The 26,118-nt window shown below is 40.5% G+C and overlaps 1 protein-coding gene across 4 annotated transcripts in view; it reads left to right on the top strand.

The window, feature by feature from the left end:
* The window catches only part of DENND1A (DENN domain containing 1A), a 542,621-nt gene that overhangs the window by 233,295 nt on the left and 283,208 nt on the right, over nt 1–26,118 (top strand). For all 4 annotated transcript variants that reach the window (XM_061199955.1, XM_061199952.1, XM_061199953.1 and 1 more), the window contains exon 6: nt 24,607–24,676. In XM_061199955.1, coding sequence (XP_061055938.1) covers nt 24,607–24,676 — 70 coding nt within the window. The remainder of the gene's footprint in view (nt 1–24,606; nt 24,677–26,118) is intronic.

Genomic DNA, 26,118 nt, shown 5'->3' on the forward strand with positions numbered 1-26,118 from the left:
TTTTAAAATTTGTATGGAAATTCATATGGCAAAGGACTTAGCCAAAATAAGTTTGAAAAAATAGAATAAGTTTGGAAGAACCATATTGCCTGATTTCAAGTCTTATTGTAAAGCTGTAGTAATCAATAGTAGACATTGTGGTATTGGCACAAGGATAGACATATAGATCAATGGAACAGAATAGAGAATCAATTGATTTTTTTTTTTTTTTAATAAAGGTGCCAGGATGATTGAAAGGGATAGGGGAGGATCGTCTATTGGGAGAAAATGTTGATGGAACAGTTGGATATCCACAGGAAAAAAACGCAGCTGACTTTTGAATGAATGTGTTTTTCAGTACAGAAGAAGAAAATATCTTTAATTCCACCATCCAAAAGTAGAAATTGTGGTGTATTTCCTTTTAGTCCTTTACTAATAATATATGTAATATGCATATAATACATATGCACATATTAAAATTTTTTTCCACCTTTATGTGGCTACTAGTAAATTTTAATTGACGTATAGTTGATTTATAATATATTAGTTTCAGGTTGTACAACATAGTGATTCAATATTTTTATAGATTGTACTCCATTTAAAGTTATTATAAGATATTGGCTATATTCCTGTGTTGTACAATACATCCTTGTTTATTATTTATTTTATACATAGTAGTTTGTACCTCTTAATCCTCTATGCCTAACTTGCCCCTTCCTCCACATATTCTAAAATTTACATATTTGAGATCATATACAGTTTTTATTTGATATTCTTTTTACATATTTTTGTAACATTAAAATTTTCTCTCTGAAGGACATTTTAATGGCCACATAATACTAAATCGCAAAGGAGGCCCATACTTAATCTCATGATCTTTACTGTTGGAATTAATAATTATAGTAATAGTAGCTGCCATTTATTGATTACTTTCCATGTGGAAACTGTGCTGAGCATGTCACATGAATTATACTGTTGAATCCTTATGACAACTCTTTCAGGCAGTTAGTTCCATTTTAAAGAAAAGGAAACCAAGGGTTTTTAAGTAACTTGCACATCTCTAATGTGTGAAGCTTGGGTTTATAATCAGATGTCTTTTATTCCAGTCCCTAAGAAAAACACGCTGCTAATTTTTAAGCTCTTTACATTTTTTTGCTGTCATAAGCAGCTCTGAGGTAGATATCATTGCGTAAAAATCATTGTCTGCATTTCAGACATCTGAACTTCTTTTCCCCTGCCAATCCTTCATATATTTTATCCATCCTCATCTAATGAAATATTTTCAAAGCCAGTGTGGTTTCCAACATAGCACGCAGGGCGAAACAGCGTGCAAACTGCAGAGCTGTCCTTTTGGTTGATGAAGGCCGAGGCCAAATAAGCACCAGGCCAGGACAGGCATTTCTGTAGGAATACACATCTGCAGGGGAACGGATCTAACTAAATATTTGGAACTAACTATGTGGTGGTTACTCGTTTTGGAAAACAAAGGGGGAATAATTTTTAGTAGTCTGCCCCCTAGGACATTTAGTTCCACTTTAAAATGGAATTACGTAATGTTGGTCAAGTCACTTAACCCCTCTCTCTCTACCTTGTTTTCTCCACACCAGAGAAGGCCACTAAGTTTATGGCCAAGTGAAATGTACTAAAGAGGTAGTGTAGCCCAGTGGACAGACTCTTCTCTGTGATTTAGAAGTCACTAGGGAGGCAATAAGATCTTGTGGCTTTGGAGGGACTTGGGTTCAAATATTTAACATTTATCAAGTGATCTGAGCCTTTTTGAGCCCCCCTGTTCTAATTACTTAGAATGTAGCTCACAGACACAGTGATCTTTTAGCAAAGGGATCTTTTCTCAAAACTCCTCGGTTTGTTCCCTGGATTCATCCTTATTAGGGCTTTGATTCTGTAGAAGAAGCAGGGTAATCTACCACTCCCACTCATGTGATTCAAGTCTTCTTTCCTCTAAGGAGTTACTGAGTTCCACCTCTTCTGTATGACTTGGTAATGATAGAGTTAAATCATCTTGGTCCTTAATTTCTGTTTTCTGCAGGTCCACCTATCCCTTGCATTCTCTTAACCTGTTGTTGAGAGCACAAGTGACCTGAGATAGGAGGTCATGTCTAAGTTTGTTAAAAGGGTTGTTTTTAAGCAGCCTAAAGATGGTGTTTGTGTTTAGAATGTCCTTTCATTTTCATTTCCAAGTTTAAGGCTTAAGTACCATTGGTGTTAGGGGAGAAAGACGAAGCAGCTTTAATAGTCTCTGTGTTATTCCTTGTGTCACTCTACAACCCCTGGGGCTCTTGGTTTTTATACTGAGTACTGAGACTCCAAGAATCCTGGAAACCCACCATTGAAGAAGAGGAGGAAGACTGATAGATTAAAAGTTGGAGAAAAGTGGTGGGTAGAATAATGTCCATCCAGTTTCTCTCACCTCTGCTAATGGGAAGATGTCCCTTTAAATTTTCTGTCTGTATTGATAGGAACACAGTGAGTTTTGCTTGGAGAAACCTCTGTTAAAATGGCTGTTTTTAAATGCAAGGAAAAAAAAAAAAGTAATATGGAACCTAGGTGGAGATGAAATAAATATGTATGTGTACATATTTATAAATATGCATAATTTTTTTCCTTTTCTCTTCTTAAAATGGCAAGAGGGATATCTGGGGAACAGGATATACTCTGCAAGCAGCTCTTCACTATGATGGAATTTGGGGATTCCTTTTAATGAATGCAAAAGACATGCCTCTTTCATTGTTTGTATAGCTCTGATTTCATTTTAAACTTAACTGGCACTTGTTAAGTTAGTGTAGTAGCAGGTATTTTGTAAGGCGTGCTGTTAACATAGCATCTTACAAAGTTTGTTTGGAGTGAGTCACAACGGGGTGCTGGTCAGTAGAAACCGTTTTAAATTTGTGTTTTTTATTTTTTGTTTTCCTGTGCCCCGCCTAACTAACCTTGGCAGGATATGATATGGATAAGATCTCCATCATAATTTAGAAAGGAACATGCTCGATCCTTGCCTCTTCTCCGTCTAATGAGTTCGTGTAAAAAATATATCAAAAGAAATTCTCATAGCGAATCCTCACATTTCAAAGGGGAGTATATTTATTATAAGAACTGCTGATTCATTAAGAATGCTTCCTAATTCGAACAGCAACAGCTGCTTCTGGTTAGAATAAACTCCATCTCTTTTGTGCCCTCTCTCTCCAAGGAGAAGTTAAATTTTGGTTTAAGATTTTTCTCCTGCATTAGCTTTTCTTCTCCCTTTTTTCACTCTTTCTTAATTATGATGCTTTATCCTCCACAGTATTCACAACCCACTATACCCAGCCCCCACCCTTAAAAATGACTTTCGTTAAGATTATAAATGCTAATAAGACTCTTCTGATAATGTGGGTTTCTTTTGCATTCACAGTGGCAATGGAGTGTATTGTACAGCAGTAAAGAAAAAAGTTGAGACACGTTGTAGTCATGAATTCTAAGTGTAACAATTTAAAGTACAGGGAGCATTTCAGAAACTGCCATTGTCCATTAAATGAAACCACTGTATTAACGTATCATAGCATGCTGTTCTAATCACTTTTCTCCAAATACCAGCTTTTGAAAGAAACATGGCTGTATTTTTTATACAAAATCTGAAATCGTGTAATTGAATGGCTTGGCAGAATAGGTAAATGAATGTAGCAACATGCATTCAAATATGTCCCTTTGGTTTGTAATGAGCTGATTGAAGTTCACAGTTGTAAGACTTGCCATTTTATTTCCTGATTTTACATTCTGGACCCAGACAAAGGTGCCAGTTTTTCTGTATTAAGAGGAAAAGGAAGAAGAAAATTGTTCATAAAAATCAAGTGGCCCTGTTTGGGGGTCACTATTGGATCCTGAGCTCCAGTAGCCTTTGTTCAACTGTTCTCTGTAAAATAAAGGTTCTTCTAATGTGACCATTTCTATTTGATTTTAGAATTATTAAGCCCTGTTAGGATTTAAAGAAATTCTGTCACATATGATGGGGCTGGTCATCTGCTGTGTGTGTGTGTGTACACGCGCGCACGCAAGCTCGTGTGAGAGATAATCGGTGCCTATGCACACTTCTCTCATAGCACTTATCTCAGTAATTACCCTTGTTGATTTATGTGTCTTATTTCCCCTCTAGACACTGAGCTCCTTAAAACTAGAAACTACATCTGATTCACCTGTTAGCCCCAGGACCCAGCAAAGGGCCTCACAGTCAACACATTTTTGATGTCCAAATGAGCCATAGAATACTAAAACCAGAGGTGTGTCAGAACAGATATCAAAATATACAGTAGACAGAAAGATCCTCAGGTTTGGAGCTAAACAGACATTATTTCAAATCCTGGTTAATAAGAGACTGTGGGGGGCTTCCCTGGTGGCACAGTGGTTGAGAATCCGCCTGCCAATGCAGGGGACGTGGGTTCGAGCCCTGGTCTGGGAGGATCCCACATGCCGCGGAGCAACTAGGCCCGTGAGCCACAACTACTGAGCCTGCGCGTCTGGAGCCTGTGCTCCGCAACAAGAGAGGCCGCGACAGTGAGAGGCCCGCGCACCGCGATGAAGAGTGGCCCCCGCTCGCCACAACTAGAGAAAGCCCTCGCACAGAAACGAAGACCCAACACAGCCAAAAATAAATAAATGAATAAATAAATAAATAATTAAAAAAAAAAAAATAAGAGACTGTGGGACTTCTCTGTGGAATCCAATTGAAATTTTGATGTTTCAGGACAATTCCAGATATTGAAGACAGCAACTACACTAGATTCTCTCACACAAGAGAAGCCATGTTCTTTTGCACCCTGGTTGGTAGGAAGTATAGCAGAAAAAGAAAGGAGAGAGTAATACTGAGGGATTGCTAATCCATTCAGTGAGGACAACATTCTGGGTTTGTTGAGATACCCTTTTGATTCTGCAAATGGGTGGCTCTGGGTAAATCCCTTCCACTCTCTGGACTTCCCTTCCTTCTGCTACAAAATGAGAAGGTTGAGCAGTTTAGAGCAACTGGCTGCTCTCACACCCCTTTTGCCTCATCTGGTTGGGCAGGTGGCAGAGAGCTTGGGTTCTGCTTTTTCTGGTCATGGAGCAAACCCTTGGCACTACCCATAGTATTATGGTCAGACCTCCGGGCTGGGCATGGTTTCATAGCTAGGAGAAAGCATGGTGCTACAGAGGTAGGATGTACTACAACCCCAGTGTAGGCAGATTAGTTTCTTTCATTCACATGTGAGATGTGTCTTAAGTAATTTATTAGTATTAAATAACATAGCTAATGAAGTTTGTAGATAACATACTGTTTTAATGCATTAGGTGGACTGAAGGTATTCCTATAACATTTCCTCACTTGGGGCAGAGCAATAGCTCTAGTGCCTAGGTGTTGTGATATATCGGAATGTCCATGGGAATATGTCACTATAAAAATTTGTCTTTCATTGGTCAGCAGTGGGGAAAAGGCTAAAATATACAGTGTGGCTTAAAAGTCATGACAGAAGCCATGATAGATCATGATAGTGACTACATACTATTTCATTTATATGGCATTCTGAAAAAGGCACAATTATAGGAATAGGAAACAGATCAGGTGCTGGGAGTGGGGGAAGTGTTGACTACAAAAGGGCAGCATAAGCAAATTGGGTGGTGTGGGATAGAAGTGTTCTGTGTCTCGATTGTCTGTGGCTGTTACACAACTGTGTGCGTTTGTCAAAATTCATAGAACTATACAACCAAAAGAGTGAATTTTAATTGATGTTAAAAGGAAGTAAATTTTAAAATGGTAATGGTGGGAAGAACAGGTGGTAAAGAGGTGATCTCAGTATAGTGTGGTAGACACCCTGCAGGGGGTGAGGGGGATTGATGGGGGTACAGGGGAGCATTTTGGGGTCCTGGAAATGTATATACTGATCGTGGTGGTGGTTAAACAGATGTATATAGTTATCAAAACTCCTCTAAATGTACACATAGAATGGGTGGGCTTTATTGTATGTAAATTATAATTTGAAGTTGGTTTATGAAAAAGAAAAAGGACCATGAGCTTTGGAACCAGAAGACCTTACTTCAAATGCTGACCGCTGCTTTACTAGCTTGGTGATCTTGAGCAAGTCGCTGTACATCTTTGAGCCTCCATTTCTTCATCTATTAGTTATAGGTGAAGATCCCCATGTCATGTAGCTCAGGTAAGGAGTAGAGATGGGGAGTAGAGATAATGCCCTTGAACTGCTTGGTCACTGCCTGACATAGCTGAGGGACTAGATATTTTCATCCCGTGAATGGCTCAATGTGGAGAACTGATCTTTAAATTAACTGAAGCTGCTCTATTTTAGAATAGAAGTTAAGTTCAAACATTTGTGAAAGGTAAAAATGTTAACATCCATATGTTTAACGACAGCTCTTAGAGTCTTATTACTGTTGCTGTCTTTTATATCATTATAGTATACTAAATCTTCTAGGCTTAAGTCTTATTTAATTAGTCAAGAACAATACGTAATATTCCTTCAGTCAGGAAAGCCTAAGGAACTATTTACAGTGTTATCTTGAGAAGAGTCATTCATTGAGGAAAGATTGAAAAAATACTGGTGACACACATTTATGATCCCTATCTTTTTTTCCTTTGTTTTCTTTCTGTCTTTGAAATGAAATCGTCTTGTATCAAGTGGATAAATATTTTTTTCCTTTTTTGCGGGGGAGGGATAGTGTATTTATTTTTATTGAAGTATAGTTGCTGTATACTACTATATAATTTATAGGTATACAATATAGTGATTCACAGTTTTAAAGGTTATACTCCATTTATAGTCATATTCCCCATGTTGTACAGTATGTCCTTGCAGCTTACTTTGTACCTGGTAATTTGTACCTCTTAATCCCCTATCCTGTTATTGCCCTCCTTTCCCTCTCCCCAGTGGTGACCACTCGTTTGTTCTCTATATCTGTGAGTCTACTTCTTTTTTGTTATATTCACTAGTTTGTTGTGTTTTTTTAGATTCCACTTATAAGTGATATCATACAGTATTTGTCTTTCTCTGTCTGACTTATTTCACTTAGCATAATGACTTCTATGTCCGTCCACATTGCTGCAAGTGGCAAAATTTCATTCTTTTTCATGGCTGAGTAGTATTTCAAGTGGATAAATATTAATAAAATTTCTATTGGCCCTAGTACCCTCTTTTATGACAAATACAGTGTGAAAAGTAATTGTAAGGAATACGCATATGCTTGTGGTGCTCAGCATTTTAAAGGCATTTAAAATAATCCAAAATATGGCTTAGAACCACTCCTTCTCCTGAGAGAGCAGGTAGACATCTCCTACCTAACAATCATAACAGAAGCCATCTGTTTGTGAGTGCCTGGTATGGTCTGTGAACTCTGATGGGCACTCTGTATTATTTGTATTAGAAAGTTATCATTAAATTTGTATTAAGTTGCCTAATTCGTTCCATACCAATGGCCTTGTTAGGTAAATAGGAAGTATTGCCCTTTGGCAGAGGAAAGTGGGCTTGGAGAGATGAAGTCACAGCTCAGGGGGAGCCCTCTGATAGGTTGGGGAAGCACACCTGTTGCTCCGGGCTGTCCTCCTCTCCTACCATATCACACAGTGGATGCTGCTTCTGCAAGAGGCTCACTCTTCAGGCCAGCCTTTGCCTAATAGGAACTCATTTTTTAGTTCTTCTCTTGGAGCCAAATCCTCTTTTTAATTGCATTCAGCAGTCTCTTTAAGTGATTAAAAGAGCATTGACATAAGCCTTCACTATTAGAACCTTCTTCCTAGAGGACTTTGCCAGCTACCTGGGTCTTAGAACCTTTGAGTTTATCTGCTTCCAGACTTCCCCTTTCAGTTCACCTCCCACTCTGCCATTAAAGTGTGCTTCTAAAAAGACAAAACTGATCAAATCCCTCCTCTGCTTAAAACTCTTTTTTGCTTTTAGGAAAAGAGCTAAACTCTCTAGTCTTGCACATAAAACTCCTCACAAGCCGGTCTTTCTGGATTTCTCTAGTCTCATCTTCTTCTGCCAAGAATCCCATCTGCACCCCCAACAGAACCTCCTCCCCAAAAATCACACAGAGAAACATCTTGCCCTTACCTTTAAATGGAAACCAACCACCCCAAGCCATTTGTAGTCCATTGTCTCTATGCCTCTGGAATATTTTGTCCCCTCCAGATGGAAGTGCACTTTTCTTTCATCTAACTTCTCTTCCTCATTTAGCTAATACCCCAGTCTGGTTGAGACGCTTTTCCTCAGTATTCCCACAGCTGTCAGTGCCCCGTTGTATCACAGCAGCCTCACATTGCGTTGAGATTAACCGTTTACATGTTTGTCTTACCCTGAGAGACCTAGGTTCCTTGAGGACAGACAGTGCTGTGTTTCGCTCATGTATTTATCCTGGCGGTCTAGCACAGGCTGGCATGTATTGATGCTTGCTAAATGTTTATATGAACCATCCAGCCTTGAGGATTTGGCCTCAAAATCTAACAGGGATAAAAAAGACTCTGACCCTTTTTTCTTCCCCCTCTCAACTTAGGGTGGCCTTGCACAAGTGAGTGTGTCTCCTTTCTGAGATCCACCAGGGTTTATGGAAGCTGACTGCTCCCACAGTAAGGAAGGTCACTGAAAACCTTATTAACCCACCACCCCTCCCTGGAGCTGAGATCCATGTTAAGCATGGTGCAGTGGAAAGAGCATGAGACTGGTGTGACCAGTTTGTTAAAGAGTGCAAACTTCCATTTCATCTAGAGAACCTCTTTGGGAACTGAGTCATCACAGTTATTAAGCACACTTAAGGAAACAAGAGGATAGGCTTTCGATTCTGCTCTCCCTAACCAATCCACCTCCCTACCACCAAACAAGATGACTTGGAAGTTGGTAGGCAGGGAGGATCACACATGTTGCTTTTTTTTAACTTAAAAGTGCATAAAAATAATACCTATTTATTGTAGAAAGTTTGGAAAATAAAGGAAAACACACAAAATGAAAAATCATCTATATATATTATAGAGCCTGCTTTTATATCTAAATATATAGTAAATATTTTTTTCCATGTTGAAATACTTTTCTGTAGTCTGATTTTAATGAATATATAATATTCCAAGGGGGGAGGGGCAGTATAGGGGTAGGGGATTAAGAGGTACAAACTATTATATACAAAACTACAAGGATATATTGTACAACACAGGGAATATAGCCAGTACTTTATAATAACTATAAATGGAGCATAACCTTAAAAAATTGTGAATCACTATATTGTACACCTGGAACTTATATTGTATATTAACTATACTTCAGTAAAAAACAAATAAAGTAAAAAATAAAATTTTATGCTTATAATTATAAGCTTGTGATTTTTTCTAATAATATCAAACTTTTAAAAAAATAAATTTTACACTTGAAAGTTTTAAAAAATATTCCATTATTTTGATGGTCCAAATTTGTGAACTATTATTGTACCTTTAGCTTGGTTCCAAGTATTTGCAACCATGAATAAGACAAAGTACTTAAAATGCAACACAACCTTTTTCTAATTTTTAAGGCACTGCATGCTCAATACATAAGCCATAGAAAATGTAGAGAAGAATGTAGAAGGAAACAAAGGTTATCTGTAATCCCACAACCTAGAGATAACCACTATTAATTTTTTATCTTCTGATCTTTCTATGAGTGTGTATGATTGCATGTGATACATAATTGCGAACATTGCTTCTTTTCAATCTACAGTTGACCCTTGAACAACATGGGGTTAGGGGTGCAACCCCCATCGCACGTTGAAGATCCACATACTGCTATCTCTGCCTCAAAAACAGAGGAAATGATAAAAGACTCACCCAAGGGCAGGAAGCTGAAACAGTTTGGATAGAAGCAGGATAGAAGCAGGGTTCAAACCCTAGTTCTTTTGATTCCACATACTGTGATCAGTAATTGAACGCAGACTTTTCCCTGCAGTTAGTTAAAGATCTGTAAAATGAAAATACAGGTACTGTATTTATTGGAAAAAATTCATGTATAAATGGACCTGTGCAGTTGAGTCAACTTTATATTATTTCATGGGCATTTTCCTATAGTATTACTAAAAATATTCTAAACCCTAATTTTCTGTTGCCTGGATTTATCATAATTTATTTAGCCATTCTCTTAGTACATACTTAGATGTGAGTACATATGTTTCGCTATTATACACATGGTAAAGAACTTCCATTTACAATATAGTACCAAAAAATTGTTACAGCATTTAATGCTGGTGGAAATAAAGTAAAAATAATTCCTGCATACATTTTTTTAACCTTCATATTCTGCTTTTAAAAAATAATTAATTAATTAATTAATTAATTAATCTTTGGCTGCGTTGGGTCTTCGTTGCTGTGCGCGGGCTTTCTCTAGTTGTGGCGAGCGGGGGCTACTCTTTGTTGTGGTGCACAGGCTTCTCATTGCAGTGGCTTCTCTTGTTGCAGAGCACGGGCTCTAGAGCACAGGCTCAGTAGTTGTGGCTCACGGGCTTAGTTGCTCTGCGGCATGTGGGATCTTCCCGGACCAGGGCTCGAACCCGTGTCCCCTGCATTGGCAGGCGGATTCTTAACCACTGCGCCACCAGGGAAGTCCCCATATTTTGCTTTTAATAGTTACTCACTGAAAGACAATTTTCCTGCTCTCTTTCATATTATATGAGTTTAAGAATTTATGTCAGAGAAACCTGTTTCTGCCAGCTTTGCTGGCCGAGCTTCCTTTCTCTAAAGATTAGTTTTTAGGGTTTCTTTTGAGGGAGACACACAACTGGTGGTGCTACTGGGGACTGATGACTTATGACTTGTTTAACCAAACACTTGACCTTCCTCTAACCTACCATACTTTAAGAGTTAATAACACCAATTTTAGGCTTTTTTAGCATTACGGACTCCTCCTGGATTATAATAAAACAATAAGCCATAAGCACAAAGGTTGTTTTAAAAATAAGGAGTGGCCGAGGGGCAGGATTTTTTGTCAGGGAAACAACAGAGAGTGACTAACAGCGCTTTATGTTTCAAATCTGATCACCTGGTAATGGACCCCCACCTTCTTAGGTTGCTCAGGATTGGGTTCCTCCATCCTGTTGAAGGGCTCAGCTGAGGAAACTACTCCAGGCTCTGGCTGTGTTCTGTGATTATGGTACAGAGAAAAACGCATGCCTTAGCTCCTTGCACGGAGGCCCAGCCATTGCTTCCCACATTTTCCAAGTTTTGTTTTTGTTGCCTCTATCAGATCATTCCTAATGCCATAATGGTTTCACATACAAATTTAAATCAGGGACCTACTTTAGTGGAAGCTATGCCTTAGTCAGCTCTCTGTCCAGTGCCTGGCTTATATCAGGCAATGAATGAATGAAGGAAAGAAGGAACGAACGAACGAGAGCTAGCTATAAAACAAATGAGCATTGTCCCATTTTGACAATTTGAAAACACCTGATCACATGTAAAGTGTATGTGCTGTCTAGTGTGTACTTCACTGATAACTGTTCCCTGAGGAAGATTTTTTTCAGAAAAGTACCTACTGGTATAGCAAGTCGCATAGACCTGTATCCAACCCTGATCTACTCTGTGGCTGTGTGAGTCTGAGCAAGTTATTTACTTTTTCTGTGCTTCAGTTTCCTCATGTTATCTGGGGATGTAATGGTACCTACTTAATAAATTACTATGAGGAGTAAATAAGCAAATGCATGTAAAGCTCCTGGCATTTGGTATTCCAGAATAAATGGTGGTCTCTACTATTATTTTTTTTAATCAGTTTGGTGCATGATGAGTGGTAAAGGTACTTGGTACGAGGTGGATCTTGCAGTTGGACAGATTATACCCTGTTCAGCAGGGTAGCTGTGCCTCTGTGTGTGTAAGAAATTTGCTTCCCTTGTGCTAGCCATGGAGGTTTTCTTTGGAGTAGGAGAATCTGGTGGGCAAGACAGATGCCTGTGGCAGAATGAAGCAAGGAGAAGGGTTGTTTGGCTTATACAAATTCCTGTTTTACCTTCCCTTAAAACCTCAGTCTCATTTCCAAAAACATTTTGGGAGAAACCTCTTGGTGAGAGAGTTGCTCTGTCACGAAAGGTAACTTGAGAGCAGTTTCCTGTCCACCTTTCTTGCCAGCTCTCTAGTCGCAAGATCCTGCTTTGTACCCAAAGGAGGCTTTGAACATCAGCTGTCTTGAGCAATCTCTAGTCTTATCACTTATTTTAATGTTCCTTGCGCAGGTCACTCTTGGATGTGGTGCTCTGGGCAATCTCACCCCAGAATGCTTCCCTTCCTTTATTTAACCTCTGACCTGTGAAAACAGGAGTTAATCAAGAGTTCTAAGGTAGCAAAGAGGAAGGGGAAGTGTTTGGTTACAAATTAAATATGAACAAGTCATAAGTCATAAATCCCCAGTAGTGCTACCAGTTGTGTGTCTCAAGTTGCATATGGTACAGGGTGTTTGGGTTATAAATTCAAGTTCAGGGCTCTCTGATTGCTTGGGGGTAGGTGGTTGGTTAGTTTTCTTTTGGCCTAAAACTCTTTGCCTTCTAAAACATTACTTTTATTGGACCGGCTACATTTATATTCTACTTTCTCTCTATGTGCCCGTCTCTCCTTTTTCCTTTCTTTACCTGCCTGCTTGCTTGTGTTGATTGGTGTGCTGTCCTGTGAATTGAGACAGAACTGCTTTCCTGAAAGAAGTTAAGCATATGGAAAAAGTTGCCAAGGAAAGGCATTGAAGCATAGAGCGTAAATGGTTTTAAGAGACAGCCAGACACTTTTATAGAGAGATTTGTGATTGAATGACATAACAGAGATCTGCAGAGATCTGGGGTGGAAATGAACTTAAATGAGTGCTATTCGTGGAAAACTGATGCCCTGTCTAATCTAGCATTTCCTTAATTGTCACCATAAGCATACATTTAAACCTTTATGCTTTAAATTTTAAAAAAGGCAACAGTCTGTTTAAGAATCTATGACACAGGCCATTGTTTTTTTAGATAAGTTCTTAAAAATACACCTCTAAGGTAGCAGAGGCATTGGGTTTTGACACGCAGCACTGGAAGCTTAAAATATCTCTTTTGCCATGCTTGATTAAAACATTTTAAATTGAGCTATTTATATTTGTGTTTCCGAATATAACATGTACGCTAATTCCTAAAGCAATAAAGAGCTGACACATGACTAGTGTCCCTGGAGCTGGCAAAGTAAGAAAACATGCTGAACTGTTGGGAGGCAGCCAAAGTTGGATTGCTCAGAACGCTTTGAGCTGAGGGACCTTTGGAGGCAAGCTTTCATTTTATCAGGGCATTACAGTGAGAACTGCAAGGTAAGGATTTTAAATCCTAATCTCAGGATTGACTGTTGTACTTGATCAGGTTGTACAACTGATACTGTGTTGTATGGAGTGAATAGGATAGAAATCACATGGGACTAGTTTTGTGTCTGAGCTGTGCTTTTAGTAACTGTGCTGTCCTAGGTAAGTCACTTCACTTCTCTGAGACTCAGTTTTCTCATCTGTAAAATGGAATGATACATCTCATAGAGTTGTTGTAAAGAATAGTAGTTCAAAGCACCTATTGCTTGATAAATTTCCCCCTTTTCCCCATTAGCTTCCACTTCCTAGCTCTGAAATGAGAATAATATCAAATGGTGTCTCAGTGGGACACTTAATTTTGTTGTTTACTACTGAAAGTAGGACAGGACTTCTTGTGTAGCCATTTCTTCCTTTTGTTGTGTTTTTCATTTTCAGTAGAGACAATGTGTTTCTCTTTTAGTCTGTGAAAGCTTCTGTAAGGTGGGCCATGGTTAGACCCTCACTAACCCATTACATTATATTACAGTAGTAATTTAAACCATAAAATAAGATGCTCTGAATGGGGAAAAAAACTTGCAGGTGTGTGAATACAGGAGTGGGCTGCATCATAAACTCTCTTAGGAAAATGATGAAAGGCCTATGTGCTCATCCTCTCTGGGCTCAATGGAAAATATCTGAGAATTACACTGAATTGTCAGTGCAGGTGTCATTACTCCACAGATCTTCTGTTACCAACACTTCACCGGTGATAACAGAAAAGTGCCTCCTTGCTTTCCTCCTGAGCAATCTCCCTCAATCATAGTAATACTGTCATAGAAAAGAAGACGACACATCCGCTGTCTAAAAGCAACAATTATTGAATACCCATCAAGAGAGAAAAGAGCCTTGTTTCCAAAATCAAATCCAAGTGTATGTTTGGGTAGATTTATGTAAGCACAGATGTTTTACGGGAGCTTGTTGGTTTTTTTCCTAATGCAAATTAATATTTCTGCTCATTCAGTGCATATAACATATTTTCCTGCATAGATGTAATAGGTATCACAATGGGATGTTAATTATGGACACAAGTCAGAGATTCTTGAGCTTAACCAGATGCCATAATAAATTTACAATTTGAGATTAGCAACTGTGAGCAAAGCGGAATGCTCAGATTGAGTGAGACTTGCTCTGACTCCCAAAGGGGATTGTTTGGTTTTTTTTTCTTATTTAGGTTCCTCCAACTTTTAATCTTAATGGCAAAAGAGTACAATTTCATCAAGGAAAACCATTGTTTATTCTGTTCCAGGCTCAGCGGTGGGTGCATACGTTTCCCCCTAACAACAGCCACGTGAGTGTAGATAGTACATCCCCATTTCACACGTGGCGTAGAAGAAACCCAGTTCAGGCCACAGCTAGTGACAGAACAGTGGGTCTCCTGACTTTGCAGTCTGTGTAAAGTTGATCAGCGAAGTGTCATTTCCTGTGGGAAGACTTTCCAGAACCTCTCCTATGTTCCCTCTATGAACCTCTGTCATAGCACTGACCCAGTGCTGCTGACAGTACTTGCCAATGTGTCTGCTTCCTTCATGAGACAGTGAGCTCTCCAAATGCTGGGTCCTGGGTCTCATTCCCCATGCATCTTGCAGAGTGCCAGCCATATATTGGATGCGGCTTAATAAATATGGAGGAATATGTGATTTCATGGATGATTGACTGCAACATTTGAAAAGTGAATGATCTGGAAATGTGTGATGTTTGGACTGTAAACGTCACCTCAATTTTAAATTCCAGAGTATGTTCATTGAAGTTTAGTGTGGTTAGCTCAGGAGGATGTGGTATGTTTTTCTCATAGGGAGGAATGTGTGCACATTGGTGCTAAGGCTGTAGTTTGAGAACTGTAGACTAGCATACAAGGGGGGGTTTGTTGGGCTTAAAGATGGGAATGCTTGTTGGCTGAGTGTAATGAGAGAGAAGATAAGTCTTATAGAAGGCAGTGTGGTTGGAGACTAGAGTCTTCCCACTTTCCATCTCCAGTTGGGAGGGAAAGGGGAGGGCATGAGAGGTGTAAGAGTGGGAGAAAGGAAAGCTCATGTTAGAGCTTTTCTCTTCAGTAAGTTTGGAGAGAAGAATATCTTCTGAAGAGCAGGAGAAATGGATTAGAGATGGGAGAAAAAGAATAAGTTTAGAGCAGACTCTGTGGGAACGCGGGGCCTGATACACTAATGGATTAGAGGATTCTGGAGCAGTTTTAGAGGTTCACCTGTGCTTGAAAAATTAAGTTGCCAAACTACAATAATCAGCTTGGTTTTTGACATTTTCCCATATTACATCTTCCCATAGTACTTGAAGTAGAAACAGAAAAAGTAGATAGCAGGGTTTACTTGCGTTGAAGGGATGGACAAGGAGCAAGAAATCTTAAGTTTGTGGGTACTTCTTGATCTACTTTGAATATTTATTTGCTCACTCTATTTTAAATTATTTGTCACTCCAGCAGTCCATTGATAGGAATTGTTTTTGGTTCTGGATCATTTTTCTAACCAAAATGCTGCCTCCTAAATTTGGAGCCCCACCTCCCAATAAGAGTTGGTTGACTGTTTCTCTGTGGCTCTAGTGGTAATGGCCTTAGTAGAAACTATAGGGATGAGTTACATCTGTCAAGGGAAGTTCTGACTTAGTGGATGTCTAACATGTGCCAGGCACACATTAGAGATTAAACAGTCAACACACAGTCATGATCCTTGCTCTCGTGGAGTTGATACTAGTCAAGAACTGAGGTGAGTCTTCATATAGGGTAAGCCCAGGAGGGCCTCATATTCTGGGACTAAAATGCATTTATTTAAGTGGGACCAAAATTTTATAGTAAAAATGGGGGGGGTTATTTAGAATTTTTATCTAGAAAAAATGAAACAAACTTTGAAAATAAATTCATTTTGACAAAATCTAGCTTTTATTCCAACAACACATTAATTCTTAGAATAATGAGTCAAGTGGGTTTTTTGTCAGGGGGGTATGAGTTTTCAGACATAATAACACTTCATGTTTGACTTTCATAGCATAATCATAAAAGGAGTTATTTTTCCAAAAGTTTTTGAGGACGTCATCAATTTCCCCAAGGCCTCTCTTAACCCTTTGATATTGAATTCATTTTCTTTTGATGTGCCACCATCCTTGTTTTTCTTGATTTTTCTCTTCGTCTCTTGTTACCTGGTCTAATGCTGCCAGGTCTTCTATTTAGATCAGTCACTTTGCCTTAGCTCTGTGCGGTTGTCCAGCATCTCTAACAAGGGCTTCATGAAATCCTGCATCCTTTGCAAAGGTTGTACGTTTATTTGCATTTTTTAAAAATAAATTTATTTATTTATTATTTATTTATATTTTTGGCTGTGTTGGGTCTTTGTTGCGGTGCACGGGCTTCTCATTGTCGTGGCTTTTCTTGTTGTGCAGCACAGGCTCTAGGCACACGGGCTTCAATAGTTGTGGCACACGGGCTCAGTAGTTGTGGCTCGTGGGCTCTAGAGCGCAGTCTCAGTAGTTGGGGCGCACAGGCTTAGTTGCTCCACAGAATGTGGGATCTTCCCGGGCCAGGGCTCGAACCTGTGCCCCTGCATTGGCAGGAGGATTCTTAACCACTGCGCCACCAGGGAAGTCCTTTATTTGCATTTTACTGTAGACATTTGACCAACGAGACACTGACAGAGGAGTAGGTATAGATGCTAGTCAAACTGGAAGGGCTAAGTGGGGACTTACTGGTTTAAGCGGTCATATCATTTGTGAGTATCTTCCTCTTATAACAGGTTGTAATTTCCTGTCTGCTCTGGTGACTGCGGGGCATGATGAATTCCTATACAGAGTCCTGGAGGAACCTCTGAAGCAGACACCAGGAATGTTAGGAAGAGAGGGACAGGAAGAGTATTCCAGGCCCGGGGTTGGGTGTCTCTGTATACATCAGTTACATTAGTTAGATGGTGTGTATCTTTTTGTAGAAGAGGAAACTGAGTCTTTGAGAGATTGCTTCCCTGAGGTGTCACAGCTACTAAGTATCAGAACTGAGATTCATACAAGGTTATTCGACTCAAGTCAGTGTTCTCCCGATGTCCCATGCTGCTCTGCTTGTTTAAATTTGGGGGGTGGGGGTTGGTAATACGCCAAGTAGCCTTAGCCAAGGGATGCTTTGTCATCCAATGAATCTTGGCAAAATCTGCTGGCAGGAAGTAAGAAAAGAAGGGATACCTGTCTTAGAGTACCTGCAATGGAGTTTTAAGAGCTTCTGAGGCAGTGGAAATCACAAAGAAAAATTGAAAGACTGTATTGCATGTCACTCTTCTTAGCTTTAAACTCATCATTCCAAACATGAGTAGATGCACATCTGCGGCAAGCCCTCAGGGAGGTACTATTTCATTATATCTTCTAATATAATGGTGCCTGAGTGTTTAAATGTTAAACTTTTTATTATAAAGTACTTTTTCATTTCTCTTTCATACTACAGCCAGAGCATTTTGTTGATCTTTTTCAAATTATGTGTATAACTAGATCATATATATATATATATATATATATATATTTTTTTTTTTTTTTGGCTTTGTTGGGTCTTCATTGCTGCGCACGGGCTTTCTCTAGTCGTGGCGAGCGGGAGCTACTATTCCTTGCGGACTTCTCATTGTGGTGGCTTCTCTTGTTGTGGAGCACAGGCTCTAGGCGTGCGGGCTTCAGTAGTTGTGGCATGCGGGCTTCAGTAGTTGTGGCTCACGGGCTCTAGAGTGCAGGCCCAGTAGTTGTGGCGCACAGGCTTAGTTGCTCCTTGGCATGTGGGATCTTCCCAGGCCAGGGACCGAACCTGTGTCCCCTGCATTGGCAGGCGGATTCTCAACCACTGTGCCACCAGGGAAGCCCATAACTAGATCATATTATCCAAGTTTTTCTTTTTAGGGTAGCAAAGTGGACAGTGGTTCTGGTAAGGCTGAGAAGACCCACTGGGCTATGGTGAGGGGGAGATCATCACTTTCTGCCTGGCTCTAAATACTCATCTTCAGAATGTTACTTCTCTTTAACTGGCCCTTTGGTTCCCCACCGATTCCAGAATAAAAGGGAGGCCCGTGGGTTTGGCATATGAGAGCCCCTCCAGAGCCTGGCCCTTCTGCCCCCTGCCTCATCTTTGTCCTCCTGCAGCCTGCACACCCTACTCTCTGGCTATTCCAACTGCACCAGTGGTTTGTGCCTACAAGCCCTTGCTCATGAGTTTTCCCTGCCTCTAATGCTCTTTATCCCCACCCATTCCAACCTTCTTCCCTTAGGCAGAGAGCAACCTCTTTCAAGACTTAGCTGAAGCCCAACCTTCTCTCTGTGATGCATATTGACTCCCACTCACAGTTGCAACCAGCTCTTCTCTCCATTGCATGCCCCTCCCTATAGCCATGGTTTTAAATTTTTTATTTTATTTTCCCAACTCATGTCATTATTCTGTATACTCTAGTTGGTCTACTGTTTATTTATTTATTTGGCTGCGCTGGGTCTTAGTTGTGGCACATGGGATCTTCTTTGCGGCATGTGGGATTTTATTTTATTTTTTTTGCAGCATGCGGAATCTTTGTTGTGGCATGTGGGATCTAGTTCCCTGACCAGGGATCGAACCCAGGCCCCCTGCATTGGGAGTGCAGAGTCTTAACCACCAGGGAAGTCCCTGCTTATGGTAGTTTTTATGGAAGAAGAGACTCTTTAGATTCTCTCCTCCCCATTTTATTTTAATTTTGAAACAATAACAAACATACAGAAAAGTTGTGCATATAATACAAATGCCCCATTTGGGAGATGTTGCCAAAATAATACCCAGTAACCCTCAAATACTTTAGTATGTGTTAAAAAGATTTTTTTTTTTACATAGCTACATTACAATCATCAAAATCAGAAAATTAGTATTAATTTTGATGCAGTACTACCATGTAATACTTGGACCTCCCATTTGTGTGTGTGTGTGTAAGTGTGAGTGTATATAAAAGATATAGTTCAGAATCACATGTTGCATTTTGTTGTCATGTCTCTTTAGTCTTCTTATTCTGAAATAACTCCTCAATGTTTCCTAGACTTTTATGAACTTGACATTTAGGCTATTAATTTGTAAAAGGTTCTTCAGTTTGGGTTTATCTGATGTTTCCTCAGGAATTAAGTTCTACTCTGTGACAGGAATATAATAGTATTCTGTGTTCTTTTCATTGCATTCTTCCAGGTGGTACACTATTTCAATTAGTCCCACTACTTGATTGAGGACATGTCTCCCAGGATTCTCCATTCTTTTTCCCTTTGTAATTAAGAAGTATACTAGGAATATCCTCATCCTATCCTTACCAAACTTTTAATTTGCTTATTTATTCCAGCATAGACTCATGATTTCCTATTTTAGTTATTATTAAATGATCTCTATCATTATTTGTTTTGATGCTCAAATTGTCACAGATTTGGTCAGTAGGAACCCATCCATACTAGCTTTTGTGTCCCATTGGTATGTCCTAAGCATATGTTGAGCACTGCCTTTTTTCTAGCACAAGGTATTTCCCAGCCCTGGCCCTGGAATCAGACATTTCTTCCAGGAGCCCTGGTTCCTTCTAGTGGAGAATGGTACTTAGAAGCCAGGATTTGGGCATTAAGTGTGCTTATTATAATTGGGATGTCTGTGCCAGGCCCTTCAGTGGCTAGAGCTAGAGAATATATGTATCTGTATATGTAGCTGTAATATCTGTAATAATGTACATACATACATTTGTATTTGTATTTCTTTTATCTCTTTCTCTCCATGATTTCACATAGTTACATCTAATTCCAGTTCAGTGTGGTAGGGTTCATTCTTATTTTCTCCCTATCCATATTTGTAACTCTCTTCTCTAATAGTAATAAGCTTGGTTTTCATTATATATTTACTTACTTGATCAGTCTTGATCTATTCCCCTGTGTGTAACGAATCTCCCTCTGTTGTAGCCCCCCTCCTCTGGGGCTGCCGTCCTCACCCCATTTGAACTCTGACATCGTAGGCAAGGCAGTCACTGCTGTCTCCTCCTGCCATAGACATCCTTCTCAACTGCTTGGACTCTGCCTGGCCATCCTTCATGGAAACCCTCCTGTCCACTTAGGCTCTGGCATCCCACACTGGACTGCCTTCCAGATGCTCTTTTTTAATCCTCTTGGGTTCTAATACTAGTCTAGTCAACTTCTTTCTACGGACATAGATGCTTTCGTTACCCAGTGCCAGGCCTTTCCCCTACTTATACACCCTTCTTACCCCTTTTGAGTTCTGACACTCCAAGCCAGGCCACCTCCTGTGTAGACACCCTCCTTATCCTCCTGGAGCCCTGACTTTTCCTTACCAGGGAACCCTCCTCACCCCACTTAGGCTCCAAAACTCTGTGCCAGTTTGTTCCATCTGGGGGATATCATCCTCTCCATGCTTGTGCTGTGACATCCTGCTCATGACTACTCTTCTCCCAGGTGGTCACCTTTCTCAATTTGGTCTGCTTCTGCCACCATTGCACCCCATCTCGCTGTCTCTGTCTCTCTCTGTCTCTGTCTCTCTGTCTCTCTGTCTGTCTCTCTCTCTCTCTCTCACACACACACACACACACACACACACACACACACACACACACCCCTCTACCTTGCTTGGGCTCATTTAATGGCTTTGAACTGAACTATTAGCAAGTGAAGTGGGAGAGCTTTTTAAAATTTGTAATGGTTTTCTATTTTAGTACTTAAGACACTGGAGTGGAATCCCATCATATACACACTATTCCAGGTCACTCATACATGTGTGGGAATGATTATACTGAAAGTCCATTCAGTGGAGTGAGATTAGAAAAGTGAGTCATCTATCTACCCTCTGTTGGACTCAGTTCCTAAGTTCACCTGGAGGGTAAGCAGCTCACCAAGCTGACAGATTTGAACAGAGGCAGTTTGCATTCAATAGGTCCCCCAAGCTTGGGCCATCTGCTTTGTTTCTATACAAACCAAGTCTGCTGTACATTGGAGTCATCTTAAGGGCATTTTTACAGGTGATTTTGACTGTGAGCCATTTGACTCTATGTGCAATCTCTGGGACCTGCCCCTGCACTTCTCACAAAGGCTTGTGATAGCCCACATTAGTGAGGTCATGTGTGTAGGAATCCTTGAGTGCTGCCTGAGCTGTTCTCAAGTTTAAGAATTTGTATTGCCTCACACAATACAAAAGCCCCTTCATTTGACTGTCAGGTCAGGGAGTAAGGACAGACCCTGGGACAAAGTTACCTGACCCATGATTTGGCAAGAGAAGCTTGGATCAAGGCCGGTGCCTGGGAAGCAGACTTTTCCCATTTTGGCTTTTTCCCATCAAGGCTCTGCTGATTGGGTCATGATAATGCTCCTTTTAATTTAATAATTTGATCCAAAAGCCTACGCTAAATAAAACACTTGGGAAAGAGTTCCAGCTCCACCACCTAAACTATTACTCCTTGTTGTATATGTCTTTTTCCCACGTAGGACCGTGGCCTTCTTAAGTGCAGGGACCCTTTGTGATTGGGATTTTTGGCCCCAGCCTTGGACTGAGCCCACCACATATTGATGCTCTGCATTGCAAACTCGAGCAGTTGCATTAAGGTAGCAAGTTGAGCAGGCGCTGAGATGTTTGGAACTCCTTTAGCTGTCCCGGGAGGAGCAGTGTAATGGAGTGTTTGTTTCCTGTCTCTGGATTGGGAAGTAGTGTTTACTCCATGCTGACAGACAAGTACAGAATGGAGTGGAGGGTCTCCATATCCTCACCTGCACCCTTGCAGGCAGCGTGAAGCTGTTGTGTCCGCACTAATGAAGCAGTACAGGAAACGCCACTGGATAAAGTTCAGCTGTGAACCCTGGCCTCCCAACAGGGGAAAAGAGGGATCCTTTGAAGAAGACAGCTGGGTTTTGGTTTCAGGACCTTAACACTGGCATCACTAGATATTCATCTGTCAGTGCACAGGGGACAACATGTGGGGAACAGTTGTGTCCAGTCAGGCTGAAGGAAGAAAGAGATGGCTGATTTCCAGGGTAACTACAAAACCTCCCATGGCTGAGGGTTCTGCTTAGCGTAGCCAAAAAGAATCGATTTGGTGAGGTCGAGGCTGAGTGTGAGAACCTGGGCACAGTCTGCTGTGGGCTGGGTGGCCGTACCATGTCAACCTCCTGCATCCTCACAGCCCGGGAGGACGCGGAGGTGTGAGGTTCTGGGCCCAAACTATGTTGGTCAGTTGAACCTAGTGGGCAAAACTGCTTCCTGTATACCACAGTCCTAAGTTATCAGAGAAGACAGCCTGTCCCAAGTCACTTGATCAGGACTTACTAAAATAACTTCAGCTTTTCTCTCATTTGCTTGAAGCCATGGTTTCCTTACAAGAAAATATTTTCTCTTCTTGCTTCCCCTCGTCCCCTTCCTGCTGGATTTAACTAGTGGTATTTTTTTCTTTCAGGGAAAAAAAAAAGATATTTGTAATCCCTGGTTGAATTTGTTTACTACCAGCCCTCTAATCTGGGCAGGAGTTTTCTTCTGAGGGGATTTATTGTTCCTTCTATAATGGCTTTTAACTCAGCTGAGGTTTATTTAACAGAATAGGAAGGGAGAAACTTATCTCCTCCCTAATCCCTCTTGAATGTTTACATTACTCTGCCAAAGTAAATGCTGTGTAAAGTGGCAGCAGTCATTTGCTCTGTAATAATCAATATGCAGCTGCCAGAGCTGATTGAAACATATTAACATAAGTGATAATACTGTCATAGAAGTGAAAAGTTAAGTTGCTTATCAGTATATTGTGATAAGCTACTTAAATTTTACAGTAGCATGTGCTGGCTTCAGACAGACGTTAATGACAGAGAACTGTGCGCTTTATCTGTCCTCTCTATTGCCTCTCACTTCATTTATTACCCTCAACGGTACAGCTGGTAATCTGTCCAGGGCGCTGATTTCCCTCTGCTTGGCAGGATGGAGTCAGTGCTCCACTCTATCAGTAACGGATACTGTTAGCGCAGCGGGGCAGATGTGAGCAGGACGGCAAGCGCTTGGTATGACGCTCTTCCCACATGAGTATTTGATATTGCTTTGGAAAAGTTTCTTATGGAGAACAAAGCCATTTAAATTTTAAGTGAAAAAACTTCTTGGGAGTAGGGGTATGTTTCAACAATAATTCTATAGCAACAATGCACCTTCGTTGTTAGTCTTTGTTTGGTTTTGTTTGTTCTGTCAACACTGAGCACTGAGGGTCTGCCAGGCTCCATGCTTGGTCCTGGGAAGACAAAGTAAAGAAAGATGTGATCCTTCCTCTTCGTCATGCTCAGTCTGCTGCGAAGACAGACACGCCATTGAGTGCCACATGGTGTGTGGACTGTTTTAACAGGAGTTTGCACGTGACAGGGCAGCACAGAAAAAAGGGAATTAGGGCATGAGAGGCAGGGATGGGGAGGGGGTGGGGGACTGTTAGGAGGATGAGTAGAAATCAGCTAGACTAGATCATGAAGGTCAGAGGGAGAAAAGTGCCAAGTGTATGCAGTGCAAGCTCAGGCAGGCTTGAGGATGCCTGGACATTCCTCGGAGCGTGGCTGCAATGAGAGGAATATGTATGTGGGGCTGCAGGGCAAGGACAGCCGGAGACACAGTCAAGGACCTGGCAGAGGAGCCTTGAACACTGTCCTAAGAAGTCCCGTAGTGATGGGGCACCACTGCAGGAACTTAATCCAACGTGCTACTTAGATTCACATTTTAGAAAGACCATTCTATGAGCCACACAGAGGGTGGAGTAAGGTCAGGACCAGGCTGTCATCAGAGTTAAGGGACATGATGGTCAGAACCCGGTGGAGGGCAGGGTGGGGTGCAGAGTTAGAGCTCTTTCTGCAGTAAGTACAGGGAAGGGTGCATTGTAATAGAAGGTTTGATGAGTGGTTTCAGGCTCATGGGGCCTTTGGGACACCTTGCACATGGCAGCAGTGGAAGTGCTGTATGTGTGTGTGGCTGTGTGTGTCCAATCATGAGAAACTTGAACAGAAGCTTTCCTGGAAGGGGTGGGTGTGAGGCCTGGGGGGCTATTCAGAGATGGTTCCTGATTGCAGAGTCTGCTCTGAATTTCTTCTCTGTGAACCTGTTCTAGCTCTGAGGCATGGGAATAATTTATAATGGACATTCAATCTTCTGCCTTACACAGGCAATTTTTTAAAATCTCAGAAATAACTAGCATTTTACCAGTCTGTGTTTCCAGCACAGCCTATGACAGGAAGGCTCTTCACAATGTAGAGAGAAACGGAAATGTACCGTCTTGAATTAGCTCCTGGTTAAAGTTTTTGACCTGCGTACTAATATTCCATGTGTTTCCTCTTCTTCCCCCAGCTATCTCCCCTGGTTCGAAGTATTTTATAAGCTGCTTAACATCTTGGCAGATTACACGACAAAAGGACAGGTATTTGCCTTTTATTTTATTCTTTTTAACAAGTAAACTTTAACTTTCATGCCTTGTATTTCACTAAAACATTTACTAAAAAAGTAATGCATTCCCGTTACAGAAAGTTTGGGAAATTCAGAAAGCAGTAGGAAGGAAGAGAAAAAGCACTCCTAATATGTGTCCCTACCCCACCCCCTCCCCCCCAAATAAATATTGCTAGCATTTGGCGATGTTTTCTTCCTTTACTTTTTGAATTAAATAAATAATAAATAGACCCTTAGCATTCAGAGTTAATAGTCACCATCTTACATTCCCAAGCAGCTCCACAAGTTCATCGTATGTATTAAATAATAATTTTGCTGAGGCACAAATTTGAATTGCTGGGATTTGTGAGTAAAACACTTAACTGGCAAGTGACCTAACCAGCTGTCTCAGTTCCCATTTCAGTAGGGCTTTCTTGTGCTTTTACAGTAATTTTTTTTAGGGTCTGAAAATCACTTTAAAAGTTCAGCTCTACCTCACTGTACTTTTGGAAGAAATGGTATGTTGAAGTATCCTCCATGGGCGTCAAGGGGCAACTGGATCTGTATTTAGACTTTTGACGCCCACAGTTTTTAGGTACCATAATAATAGAAGCATTTCCCCCATGCTAATAAAAACATTGTAAATCTTTTTCACGGCTGCATGTCATGTACCATGTACCTTGGTTTACTGAGACATTTCCCTATTACTGGAAATTTTCATTATTTGGGATTTTTTTTCACTATTATAAGTATAGCTATTAGCATCTTTGAGCATAAACATTTTCTTCATTTTGGAATGTTTCCTTAAGAAGAGAATCTCAGATGGGCCATTTTAAGGTTAGTGGACATAAACATTTCAAAAACATTTGCCAAACTGCTTTCCAAAAGAACTGTACTGTTTTCTTAAAAGATAGATACCCTTTACTGGCAAAGTACAAGAGTGCCTGGGTCACCGTACTCTCACCAGTATCATTTGTTGAACTCACTGTGCTCTTGACAAGTGAACAGTTCTCATTGTTTTAATTGCATTTCTTTGATTATTCGTAAGTTGAATATTTGTCCATATATCTAACTTCTTATATTTTCCTTTTTTGTAAATGGGCTAAGATTTTTAATTAAAGAGATATATTATTATTAAATGTTAGAGAATTTTTTTCATCATATTTTCTACAGAACATTAGTTCTAAGAAATGCTCCATTCAAAAAGGGTTACCATAGTTGAGTGATATTGGGGTCAGGGAAAGGGAAAGCTGTTTCTCATTTTTGTCTCCTTAAGATTCATGTAATATAGGCTCTGAAAAGTCCTACAGTGGAGAAATCTGTGTTACCCAAATATTCCCAACTTATTTGGCCCCATATGCTTTCAATTCCATGACAAGTATTAACATTCTGAGACGCCAGTGTTTCCTGGAACACATTTTGGGAAATGCTATTTTT

This window comes from Eubalaena glacialis, chromosome 9, assembly GCF_028564815.1.
Source record: "Eubalaena glacialis isolate mEubGla1 chromosome 9, mEubGla1.1.hap2.+ XY, whole genome shotgun sequence".
Classification (NCBI taxonomy): Eukaryota; Metazoa; Chordata; class Mammalia; order Artiodactyla; family Balaenidae; genus Eubalaena; species Eubalaena glacialis.